This window comes from Ascaphus truei, chromosome 7 (genome assembly GCF_040206685.1).
Source record: "Ascaphus truei isolate aAscTru1 chromosome 7, aAscTru1.hap1, whole genome shotgun sequence".
NCBI lineage: Eukaryota > Metazoa > Chordata > Amphibia > Anura > Ascaphidae > Ascaphus > Ascaphus truei.
Genome location: NC_134489.1, coordinates 111996662 through 112010418, shown reverse-complemented (window position 1 = coordinate 112010418; position 13757 = coordinate 111996662). Strand labels below are relative to the sequence as shown.

The 13757-nt window shown below is 52.9% G+C and overlaps 1 protein-coding gene across 3 annotated transcripts in view; it reads left to right on the top strand.

The window, feature by feature from the left end:
• The window catches only part of LOC142499885 (protein mono-ADP-ribosyltransferase PARP14-like), a 93967-nt gene that overhangs the window by 38499 nt on the left and 41711 nt on the right, over window positions 1-13757 (top strand). For all 3 annotated transcript variants that reach the window (XM_075609918.1, XM_075609917.1, XM_075609916.1), the window contains exon 9: window positions 24-86. In XM_075609918.1, the coding sequence (XP_075466033.1) occupies window positions 24-86 (63 nt within the window). The remainder of the gene's footprint in view (window positions 1-23; window positions 87-13757) is intronic.

Genomic DNA, 13757 nt, shown 5'->3' with positions numbered 1-13757 from the left:
ACGTGATGTCTTGTTATGTGCAGGGGTCTCGCAGGCGATACTACAGGCGGCGGGACAGAGTGTGGTACGGGACTGTGCAATAAGGGGTAAGAAGCTACATTTACTTTTTTCACTAGTGCACTCAAATTGTGAGTCCCTTTATAAAATGTAAGTTTCCTAAATGTTATATTCATGTACCAACCGCCGGAACCTACAGGGAGATGGGCCAACATGGGACCTCCGCATAAAGGATAGGGTCCTCGTTTCCAAATCTAAGAAATAAGGTTACCAAAGGAAAATGAAAAACAATTGTTAGAAATTACACACAAGAAAAATACACAAAATGCATTTACTCGTCAGCGATATTTGGGCTTCTACCGGGCGTCCAGCAGACCCCACCCCATGAGTGTGGGAGGAGTGACCACTGTCATCCTCTAGGAGAAATGTCATTACTGCTATGGCTATCATAGGGTCCGACGCAAGCCACGGCTCACACACAGGCTGGTCTTATTACTACTACGCATATCGTAGGGTCCGACACCAGCCACGGCTCTCACACAGACTGGTGTCAATGTCACGATCACCAAGCTCAGGACAAAGTAATTGAATAAACAGAGTTTATTCTGGCAGAACAGCAACTACACGAAATACCCAGAATCCCACTGACACACGATTTAGCTCCGTCAGCTCGGCGGGATCCTTCCCAGAATCCCACTAACACGCGATGTAGCTCCGTCAGCTCGGCGGGATCCTTCCCAGAATCCCACTAACACACGATGTATCTCCGTCAGCTCGGCGGGATCCTTCCCAGAATCCAACTAACACATGATGTATCTCCGTCAGCTCGGCGAGATCCTTCCCAGAATCCCACTAACACACGATGTATCTCCGTCAGCTCGGCCGGATCCTTCCCAGAATCCCACTAACACACGATGTATCTCCGTCAGCTCGGCGGGATCCTTCCCAGAATCCCACTAACACACGATGTATCTCCGTCAGCTCGGTGAGATCCTTCCCAGAATCCCACTAACACACGATGTATCTCCGTCAGCTCTGCGGGATCCTTCCCAGAATCCCACTAACACACGATGTATCTCCGTCAGCTCGGCGGGATCCTTCCCAGAATCCCACTGACACACGATGTATCTCCGTCAGCTCGGCGGGATCCTTCCCAGAATCCCACTAACACACGATGTATCTCCGTCAGCTCGGCGGGATCCTTCCCAGAATCCCACTAACACACGATGTATCTCCGTCAGCTCGGCGGGATCCTTCCCAGAATCCCACTAACACACAATGTATCTCCGTCAGCTCGGCCGGATCCTTCCCAGAATCCCACTGACACACGATGTATCTCCGTCAGCTCGGCGAGATCCTTCCCAGAATCCAACTAACACATGATGTATCTCCGTCAGCTCGGGATCCTTCCCAGAATCCCACTAACACACGATGTAGCTCCGTCAGCTCGGTGGGATCCTTCCCAGAATCCCACTAACACACGATGTATCTCCGTCAGCTCGGCGGGATCCTTCCCAGAATCCAACTAACACATGATGTATCTCCGTCAGCTCGGCGGGATCCTTCCCAGAATCCCACTAACACACGATGTATCTCCGTCAGCTCGGCGGGATCCTTCCCAGAATCCCACTAACACACGATGTATCTCCGTCAGCTCGGTGAGATCCTTCCCAGAATCCCACTAACACACGATGTATCTCCGTCAGCTCTGCGGGATCCTTCCCAGAATCCCACTAACACACGATGTATCTCCGTCAGCTCGGCGGGATCCTTCCCAGAATCCCACTGACACACGATGTATCTCCGTCAGCTCGGCGGGATCCTTCCCAGAATCCCACTAACACACGATGTATCTCCGTCAGCTCGGCGGGATCCTTCCCAGAATCCCACTAACACACGATGTATCTCCGTCAGCTCGGCGGGATCCTTCCCAGAATCCCACTAACACACAATGTATCTCCGTCAGCTCGGCGGGATCCTTCCCAGAATCCCACTAACACACGATGTATCTCCGTTAGCTCGGCGGGATCCTTCCCAGAATCCCACTGACACACGATGTATCTCCGTCAGCTCGGCGGGATCCTTCCCAGAATCCCACTAACACACGATGTATCTCCGTCAGCTCGGCGGGATCCTTCCCAGAATCCCACTAACACACGTTGTAGCTCCGTCAGCTCGGTGGGATCCTTCCCAGAATCCCACTGACACACGTTGTATCTCCGTCAGCTCGGCGGGATCCTTCCCAGAATCCCACTAACACACGATGTATCTCCGTCAGCTCGGCGGGATCCTTCCCAGAATCCCACTAACACACGATGTATCTCCGTCAGCTCGGCGGGATCCTTCCCAGAATCCCACTAACACACGATGTAGCTCCGTCAGCTCGGCGAGATCCTTCCCAGAATCCCACTAACACACGATGTATCTCCGTCAGCTCGGCCGGATCCTTCCCAGAATCCCACTAACACGATGTATCTCCGTCAGCTCGGCGGGATCCTTCCCAGAATCCCACTAACACACGTTGTAGCTCCGTCAGCTCGTGGGATCCTTCCCAGAATCCCACTAACACACGATGTATCTCCGTCAGCTCGGCGGGATCCGTCCCAGAATCCCACTAACACGATGTATCTCCGTCAGCTCGGCGGGATCCTTCCCAGAATCCCACTAACACACGATGTATCTCCGTCAGCTCGGCGGGATCCTTCCCAGAATCCCACTAACACACGTTGTAGCTCCGTCAGCTCGGTGGGATCCTTCCCAGAATCCCACTGACACACGATGTATCTCCGTCAGCTCGGCGGGATCCTTCCCAGAATCCCACTGACACACGTTGTAGCTCCGTCAGCTCGGCGGGATCCTTCCCAGAATCCCACTAACACACGTTGTATCTCCGTCAGCTCGTGGGATCCTTCCCAGAATCCCACTAACACACGTTGTATCTCCGTCAGCTTGTGGGATCCTTCCCAGAATCCCACTAACACACGTTGTATCTCCGTCAGCTCGGCGGGATCCTTCCCAGAATCCCACTAACACACGATGTATCTCCGTCAGCTCGGCGAGATCCTTCCCAGAATCCCACTAACACACGATGTATCTCCGTCAGCTCGGCGGGATCCTTCCCAGAATCCCACTAACACATGTTGTATCTCCGTCAGCTCGGCGGGATCCTTCCCAGAATCCCACTAACACACGATGTATCTCCGTCAGCTCTGCGGGATCCTTCCCAGAATCCCACTAACACACGATGTATCTCCGTCAGCTCTGCGGGATCCTTCCCAGAATCCCACTAACACACAATGTATCTCCGTCAGCTCGGCGGGATCCTTCCCAGAATCCCACTAACACACGATGTATCTCCGTCAGCTCGGCGAGATCCTTCCCAGAATCCCACTAACACACGATGTATCTCCGTCAGCTCGGCGGGATCCTTCCCAGAATCCCACTAACACATGTTGTATCTCCGTCAGCTCGGCGGGATCCTTCCCAGAATCCCACTAACACACGATGTATCTCCGTCAGCTCGGCGGGATCCTTCCCAGAATCCCACTAACACACGATGTATCTCCGTCAGCTCGGTGGGATCCTTCCCAGAATCCCACTAACACACGATGTAGCTCCGTCAGCTCGGCGGGATCCTTCCCAGAATCCCACTAACACACGATGTATCTCCGTCAGCTCGGCGGGAGCCTTCCCAGAATCCCACTAACACACGATGTATCTCCGTCAGCTCGGCAGGATCCTTCCCAGAATCCCACTAACACACGTTGTAGCTCCGTCAGCTCGTGGGATCCTTCCCAGAATCCCACTAACACACGTTGTATCTCCGTCAGCTCGGTGGGATCCTTCCCAGAATCCCACTGACACACGATGTATCTCCGTCAGCTCGGCGGGATCCTTCCCAGAATCCCACTAACACACGATGTATCTCCGTCAGCTCGGCGGGATCCTTCCCAGAATCCCACTAACACACGTTGTAGCTCCGTCAGCTCGGTGGGATCCTTCCCAGAATCCCACTAACACACGATGTAGCTCCGTCAGCTCGGCGGGATCCTTCCCAGAATCCCACTAACACACGATGTATCTCCGTCAGCTCGGCGAGATCCTTCCCAGAATCCCACTAACACACGATGTATCTCCGTCAGCTCGGCGGGATCCTTCCCAGAATCCCACTAACACACGATGTATCTCCGTCAGCTCGGCGGGATCCTTCCCAGAATCCCACTAACACGATGTATCTCCGTCAGCTCGGCGGGATCCTTCCCAGAATCCCACTAACACACGTTGTATCTCCGTCAGCTCGGCGGGATCCGTCCCAGAATCCCACTAACACACGTTGTATCTCCGTCAGCTCGTGGGATCCTTCCCAGAATCCCACTAACACACGATGTATCTCCGTCAGCTCGGCAGGATCCTTCCCAGAATCCCACTAACACACGTTGTAGCTCCGTCAGCTCGTGGGATCCTTCCCAGAATCCCACTAACACACGATGTAGCTCCGTCAGCTCGTGGGATCCTTCCCAGAATCCCACTAACACACGATGTATCTCCGTCAGCTCGGCGGGATCCGTCCCAGAATCCCACTAACACGATGTATCTCCGTCAGCTCGGCGGGATCCTTCCCAGAATCCCACTAACACACGATGTATCTCCGTCAGCTCGGCGGGATCCTTCCCAGAATCCCACTAACACACGATGTATCTCCGTCAGCTCGGCGGGATCCTTCCCAGAATCCCACTAACACACGTTGTAGCTCCGTCAGCTCGGGATCCTTCCCAGAATCCCACTAACACACGATGTAGCTCCGTCAGCTCGGCGGGATCCTTCCCAGAATCCCACTGACACACGTTGTAGCTCCGTCAGCTCGGCGGGATCCTTCCCAGAATCCCACTAACACACGTTGTATCTCCGTCAGCTCGTGGGATCCTTCCCAGAATCCCACTAACACACGTTGTATCTCTGTCAGCTCGGCGGGATCCTTCCCAGAATCCCACTAACACACGATGTATTCCGTCAGCTCGGCGGGATCCTTCCCAGAATCCCACTAACACACGATGTAGCTCCGTCAGCTTGTGGGATCCTTCCCAGAATCCCACTAACACACGTTGTATCTCCGTCAGCTCGGCGGGATCCTTCCCAGAATCCCACTAACACACGATGTATCTCCGTCAGCTCGGCGGGATCCTTCCCAGAATCCCACTAACACATGTTGTATCTCCGTCAGCTCGGCGGGATCCTTCCCAGAATCCCACTAACACACGATGTAGCTCCGTCAGCTCGGTGGGATCCTTCCCAGAATCCCACTAACACACGATGTAGCTCCGTCAGCTCGGTGGGATCCTTCCCAGAATCCCACTAACACACGATGTAGCTCCGTCAGCTCGGCGGGATCCTTCCCAGAATCCCACTAACACACGATGTAGCTCCGTCAGCTCGGCGAGATCCTTCCCAGAATCCCACTAACACACGTTGTATCTCCGTCAGCTCGGTGGGATCCTTCCCAGAATCCCACTAACACACGATGTATCTCCGTCAGCTCGGCAGGATCCTTCCCAGAATCCCACTAACACACGTTGTAGCTCCGTCAGCTCGTGGGATCCTTCCCAGAATCCCACTAACACACGATGTATCTCCGTCAGCTCGGCAGGATCCTTCCCAGAATCCCACTAACACACGATGTAGCTCCGTCAGCTCGTGGGATCCTTCCCAGAATCCCACTAACACACGATGTATCTCCGTCAGCTCGGCGGGATCCTTCCCAGAATCCCACTAACACACGATGTATCTCCGTCAGCTCGGTGAGATCCTTCCCAGAATCCCACTAACACACGTTGTAGCTCCGTCAGCTCGTGGGATCCTTCCCAGAATCCCACTAACACACGATGTATCTCCGTCAGCTCGGTGGGATCCTTCCCAGAATCCCACTAACACACGATGTATCTCCGTCAGCTTGTGGGATCCTTCCCAGAATCCCACTAACACACGTTGTATCTCCGTCAGCTCGGCGGGATCCTTCCCAGAATCCCACTAACACACGATGTATCTCCGTCAGCTCGGCGGGATCCTTCCCAGAATCCCACTAACACATGTTGTATCTCCGTCAGCTCGGCGGGATCCTTCCCAGAATCCCACTAACACACGATGTAGCTCCGTCAGCTCGGTGGGATCCTTCCCAGAATCCCACTAACACACGATGTAGCTCCGTCAGCTCGGCGGGATCCTTCCCAGAATCCCACTAACACACGATGTAGCTCCGTCAGCTCGGCGAGATCCTTCCCAGAATCCCACTAACACACGTTGTATCTCCGTCAGCTCGGTGGGATCCTTCCCAGAATCCCACTAACACACGATGTAGCTCCGTCAGCTCGTGGGATCCTTCCCAGAATCCCACTAACACACGATGTATCTCCGTCAGCTCGGCAGGATCCTTCCCAGAATCCCACTAACACACGATGTATCTCCGTCAGCTCGGCGGGATCCTTCCCAGAATCCCACTAACACACGATGTAGCTCCGTCAGCTCGTGGGATCCTTCCCAGAATCCCACTAACACACGATGTATCTCCGTCAGCTCGGCAGGATCCTTCCCAGAATCCCACTAACACACGTTGTAGCTCCGTCAGCTCGTGGGATCCTTCCCAGAATCCCACTAACACACGATGTATCTCCGTCAGCTCGGTGGGATCCTTCCCAGAATCCCACTAACACACGTTGTAGCTCCGTCAGCTCGTGGGATCCTTCCCAGAATCCCACTAACACACGATGTATCTCCGTCATCTCGGTGGGATCCTTCCCAGAATCCCACTAACACACGATGTATCTCCGTCATCTCGGTGGGATCCTTCCCAGAATCCCAGTATATATGTTTCAAGTATTTATGAAGTTTAAAAAGGAAGTTCAAAAAGAAGTGGAAAAGTGGACATCACCTACTGCTTCTGATTCCTGCTTTTGATCTACGTTGGAAAAGAGGATATCATCTATCCCAGACTGCACATCTCAACACTTAACTATTGCTGTGATGCCGCCTTTATTTTTTATATTTGCTGCAACCGCACTTATTTTCAAATTATGCACTTCCTTCCACCAGTCTCCTTATGTCTCTAACTCTATTCATATATCTCCATCTCTCCTTCCTTCCCCACTTCTCAGTTCACATGAACTCCTTTCTTACCTGCGTCCTCTGTCACCACACAGCTATACCTCCTGCACTAAAACACACCCCTACAAATCAGCCTCACACACTCTCTTTCTGTCCATGCTTCTCCTCCTCGCTTCTGGGGATATCTCTCCCAATCCTGGTCCCTGCCTTATTTCTACTTGCTCTCGTCCTCGCCTCCCACATACAACTTCTACTCCTTCTGGTGTTAACCCCTCCAACCTCATACCCATCCCCTGCCACCCTCCCTCCTCTCTCCCATTCTCCTGTGCCCTTTGGAATGCTCGCTCCCTCTCTAACAAGTTCCTCTCTGGGCATGACTTCTTTCTCTCTCACTCCCTGCTTCTCTTTGCTATAACTGAGACCTGGCTCACTCAGTCTGACTCTGCTCTGGAAGCTGCCCTCTCTTATGGTGGCCTTTCCTTCTCCCACACTCCGCGCCTTGATGGCAGGGGTGGAGGTGTGGGGCTCCTGCTCTCCTCTCTCTGCCGTTACCGAACTATTCCTATTCCCCCCTCTCTTGCCTTTCCCTCCTTTGAGGTTCACACTGTCCAGATCTTCTCTCCTCTCCCTGTTCATGTGGCGGTCATGTATCGCCCACCTACCTCTACTCATCCCCCTTCTGCCTTTCTCTCTCACTTTGAATCCTGGCTCTCTTTCTTCCTCTCCTCAGACTCCCCTGTTCTTCTCCTTGGGGACTTCAATTGCCACATTGATGACCCCTCTGTCCCTTTGGCTTCCCGCTTTCTTTCTCTAACCTCTTCTTTTGGCCTTCAACAGTGGACTGCAGCCAGCACCCACAAGGATGGCCACTACTTAGACCTGGTTTTCACTAAAAACTTCTCTCTCTCTGATTTCTCCATTTCCCCTTTTCCTCTCTCTGACCATCACCTCATCTCATTCTCTCTATCTCGCTTCTCAACTTCTCCACCTCCATCTACACCCCGGTTCTGCAGAAACCTGCGCTCTATTCACTTACCTGACTTTGAGTCCACGTTACACTCCTCCCTCTCCTCTCTCAGATCTGCTACAGACCCTGACAAACTGGTCAGGAACTACAACTCTGCCTTGTCCTCCTCTCTTGATCTACATGCCCCGCTTTCTCTCTGCCGCACTCGCCCTTTTAACCCTAGACCCTGGTTAAATTCCCACACGCGCATGCTGCGTTCCTCCACTCGTTCCTCTGAACGCCTCTGGAGGAAATCTCATACTCTCGCAGACTTCCTTCACTACAAATTTATGCTATCCTGTTTCAACTCTGCCCTCTCGCAAGCTAAACAAGCCTACTTTTCTTCACTAATCAACATGCACAAGTCTAACCCACGCCGACTGTTCTCTGTCTTTGATACTCTACTCAAACCACCCTCCGCTGCCTCTCCTTCCTCCATCTCCGCTCAGGACTTTGCTGACTATTTTAAGGAAAAGGTGGAATCCATACGTCAGAACATCCCCTCTGTTTCTTCCTCCCATCCTACACCTCTTCCTAACTCTCCTCCTGCCTTCCTTGACTCTTTTTCCACTGTCTCAGAGGAGGATGTGTCGCTGTTGATCGCCTCTTCTCCCTCTACCACTTGCCCTCTTGACCCCATTCCCTCCCATCTCCTAAAACCTCTTGCTCCTACTATAATCCCTACGCTCACGCACATTTTTAACTCCTCCCTCTGCTCTGGAACCTTTCCATCCTCCTTCAAACATGCAACAGTCATACCATTACTCAAAAACAGCAAGCTTGACCCTACCTGTCTTTCTAATTATCGCCCTGTCTCCCTCCTGCCTTTTGCCTCTAAACTCCTTGAACGTCTTGTGTTCGCTCGCTTGCTCCATTTTCTCAACACCTATTCTCTCCTAGACCCTCTACAATCTGGCTTCCGTACTGCTCACTCCACGGAAACAGCCCTCACTAAAATAACTGACGACCTCCATGCTGCCAAAGACAGAGGTCATTACACTCTGCTCATATTACTTGACCTCTCTGCAGCATTTGACACCGTGGACCACCCTCTTCTCCTTCACATTCTCCATACTCTTGGCATTCGGAACAAAGCTCTATCCTGGATCTCATCCTACCTCTCCCATCGTACTTTCAGTGTCTCTTCTGCTAATACCTCCTCCTCCTCTATTGATCTCTCTGTGGGGGTACCCCAGGGCTCTGTCCTGGGACCTCTTCTCTTTTCTCTGTATACACTCTCTCTAGGTGACCTAATAACATCTTTTGGGTTTAATTATCACCTCTATGCTGACGACACACAAATATATTTCTCAACACCCGACCTTACACCTACTGTACAAACCAAAGTTTCTGAATGTCTCTCTGCTATATCATCCTGGATGGCCCTCCGCCGCCTTAAACTCAACATGGCTAAAACAGAGCTCCTCATACTTCCTCCCAAACCTGGCCCTACTACCTCCTTCCACATTACTGTTGGAACTACGATCATTCACCCAGTAGCCCAAGCACGCTGCCTTGGGGTCACACTCGACTCCTCTCTCACATTTGCCCCTCACATTCAAAACATTTCTAAAACCTGTCGCTTTTTCCTCCGCAATATAACAAAGATACGCCCTTTCCTCTGTTGCTCGACTGCTAAAACTCTGACTCAGGCCCTCATTCTCTCCCGTCTTGATTACTGTAACCTCCTGCTGTCCGGCCTTCCTGCCTCTCACCTGTCTCCCCTACAATCTATCCTTAACGCTGCTGCCAGAATCACTCTACTCTTTCCTAGATCTGTCTCAGCATCTCCCCTCATGAAATCCCTCTCCTGGCTTCCGATCAAATCCCGCATCTCACACTCCATTCTTCTCCTCACTTTTAAAGCTTTACACTCTTCTGCCCCTCCTTACATCTCAGCCCTAATTTCTCGTTATGCACCATCCAGACTCTTGCGTTCTTCTCAAGGATGTCTTCTTTCTACCCCCTTTGTATCTAAAGCCCTCTCCCGCCTTAAACCTTTCTCACTGACTGCCCCACACCTCTGGAATGCCCTTCCCCTCAGTACCCGACTAGCACCCTCTCTATCCACCTTTAAGACCCACCTTAAGACACACTTGCTTAAAGAAGCATACGAAAAGCACTGTGGCTATTCTGAACACATGGCACATAAAGCTTGGCCCCCTGCAGACGCACTTACCAGAACTCCCTCCTACTGTCTCTGTACGTTCTCCCTACCTACCAATTAGACTGTAAGCTCCTCGGAGCAGGGACTCCTCTTCCTTAATGTCTAAAGCACTTATTCCCATGATCTGTTATTTATATTATCTGTTATTTATTGGATTACCACATGTATTACTACTGTGAAGCGCTATGTACATTAATGGCGCTATATAAATAAAGACATACAATACAATACAATACAATCCCACTAACACACGATGTAGCTCCGTCAGCTCGGTGGGATCCTTCTCAGAATCCCACTAACACACGATGTATCTCCGTCAGCTCGGCGGGATCCTTCCCAGAATCCCACTGACACACGATGTAGCTCCGTCAGCTCTGCGGGATCCTTCCCAGAATCCCACTAACACACGATGTAGCTCCGTCAGCTCGGGATCCTTCCCAGAATCCCACTAACACACGTTGTATCTCCGTCAGCTCGGCGGGATCCTTCCCAGAATCCCACTAACACACGATGTATCTCCGTCATCTCGGCGGGATCCTTCCCAGAATCCCACTAACACACGATGTATCTCCGTCAGCTCGGCGGGATCCTTCCCAGAATCCCACTAACACACGATGTATCTCCGTCAGCTCGGCGGGATCCTTCCCAGAATCCCACTAACACACGATGTAGCTCCGTCAGCTCGGCGGGATCCTTCCCAGAATCCCACTAACACACAATGTATCTCCGTCAGCTCGGCAGGATCCTTCCCAGAATCCCACTAACACACGTTGTATCTCCGTCAGCTCGGCGGGATCCTTCCCAGAATCCCACTAACACACGTTGTAGCTCCGTCAGCTCGGCGGGATCCTTCCCAGAATCCCACTAACACACGATGTATTCCGTCAGCTCGGTGGGATCCTTCCCAGAATCCCACTAACACGCGATGTATCTCCGTCAGCTCGATGGGATCCTTCCCAGAATCCCACTAACACACGATGTAGCTCCGTCAGCTCGGCGGGATCCTTCCCAGAATCCCACTAACACACGATGTATCTCCGTCAGCTCGGCGGGATCCTTCCCAGAATCCCACTAACACACGATGTAGCTCCGTCAGCTCGGGATCCTTCCCAGAATCCCACTAACGCACGATGTATCTCCGTCAGCTCGGCGGGATCCTTCCCAGAATCCCACTAACACACGATGTATCTCTGTCAGCTCGGCGGGATCCTTCCCAGAATCCCACTAACACACGATGTAGCTCCGTCAGCTCGGCGGGATCCTTCCCAGAATCCCACTAACACACGATGTATCTCCGTCAGCTCGGCGGGATCCTTCCCAGAATCCCACTAACACATGATGTATCTCCGTCAGCTCGGTGGGATCCTTCCCAGAATCCCACTAACACACGATGTATCTCCGTCAGCTCGGCGGGATCCTTCCCAGAATCCCACTAACACACGATGTATCTCCGTCAGCTCGGCGGGATCCTTCCCAGAATCCCACTAACACACGTTGTATCTCCGTCAGCTCGGCGGGATCCTTCCCAGAATCCCACTAACACACGTTGTAGCTCCGTTAGCTCGGCGGGATCCTTCCCAGAATCCCACTAACACACGTTGTAGCTCCGTCAGCTCGTGGGATCCTTCCCAGAATCCCACTAACACACGTTGTATCTCCGTCAGCTCGGTGAGATCCTTCCCAGAATCCCACTAACACACGATGTATCTCCGTCAGCTCGGCGGGATCCTTCCCAGAATCCCACTAACACACGTTGTATCTCCGTCAGCTCGGCGGGATCCTTCCCAGAATCCCACTAACACACGTTGTACCTCCGTCAGCTCGGCGGGATCCTTCCCAGAATCCCACTAACACACGATGTATCTCCGTCAGCTCGTGGGATCCTTCCCAGAATCCCACTAACACACGTTGTAGCTCCGTCAGCTCGGCGGGATCCTTCCCAGAATCCCACTAACACACGTTGTATCTCCGTCAGCTCGGCGGGATCCTTCCCAGAATCCCACTAACACACGATGTATCTCCGTCATCTCGGCGGGATCCTTCCCAGAATCCCACTAACACACGATGTATCTCCGTCAGCTCGGCGGGATCCTTCCCAGAATCCCACTAACACACGATGTATCTCCGTCAGCTCGGCGGGATCCTTCCCAGAATCCCACTAACACACGATGTAGCTCCGTCAGCTCGGCGGGATCCTTCCCAGAATCCCACTAACACACGATGTATCTCCGTCAGCTCGGCGGGATCCTTCCCAGAATCCCACTAACACACGTTGTATCTCCGTCAGCTCGGCGTGATCCTTCCCAGAATCCCACTAACACACGTTGTATCTCCGTCAGCTCGGCGAGATCCTTCCCAGAATCCCACTAACACACGATGTAGCTCCGTTAGCTCGGCGGGATCCTTCCCAGAATCCCACTAACACACGATGTATCTCCGTCAGCTCGGCGGGATCCTTCCCAGAATCCCACTAACACACGATGTATTCCGTCAGCTCGGTGGGATCCTTCCCAGAATCCCACTAACACGCGATGTATCTCCGTCAGCTCGATGGGATCCTTCCCAGAATCCCACTAACACACGATGTAGCTCCGTCAGCTCGGCGGGATCCTTCCCAGAATCCCACTAACACACGATGTATCTCCGTCAGCTCGGCGGGATCCTTCCCAGAATCCCACTAACTCACGATGTATCTCCGTCAGCTCGGCGGGATCCTTCCCAGAATCCCACTAACACACGATGTAGCTCCGTCAGCTCGGCGGGATCCTTCCCAGAATCCCACTAACACACGATGTATCTCCGTCAGCTCGGTGGGATCCTTCCCAGAATCCCACTAACACACGATGTATCTCCGTCAGCTCGGCGGGATCCTTCCCAGAATCCCACTAACACACGATGTAGCTCCGTCAGCTCGGCGGGATCCTTCCCAGAATCCCACTGACACACGATGTAGCTCCGTCAGCTCGGCGGGATCCTTCCCAGAATCCCACTGACACACGATGTAGCTCCGTCAGCTCGGCGGGATCCTTCCCAGAATCCCACTAACACACGTTGTATCTCCGTCAGCTCGGCGGGATCCTTCCCAGAATCCCACTAACACACGATGTATCTCCGTCAGCTCGGTGGGATCCTTCCCAGAATCCCACTAACACACGATGTAGCTCCGTCAGCTCGGCGGGATCCTTCCCAGAATCCCACTAACACACGATGTATCTCCGTCAGCTCGGTGGGATCCTTCCCAGAATCCCACTAACACACGATGTATCTCCGTCAGCTCGGTGAGATCCTTCCCAGAATCCCACTAACACACGATGTATCTCCGTCAGCTCTGCGGGATCCTTCCCAGAATCCCACTAACACACGATGTAGCTCCGTCAGCTCGGGATCCTTCCCAGAATCCCACTAACACACGTTGTATCTCCGTCAGCTCGGCGGGATCCTTCCCAGAATCCCACTAACACACGATGTATCTCCGTCATCTCGGCGGGATCC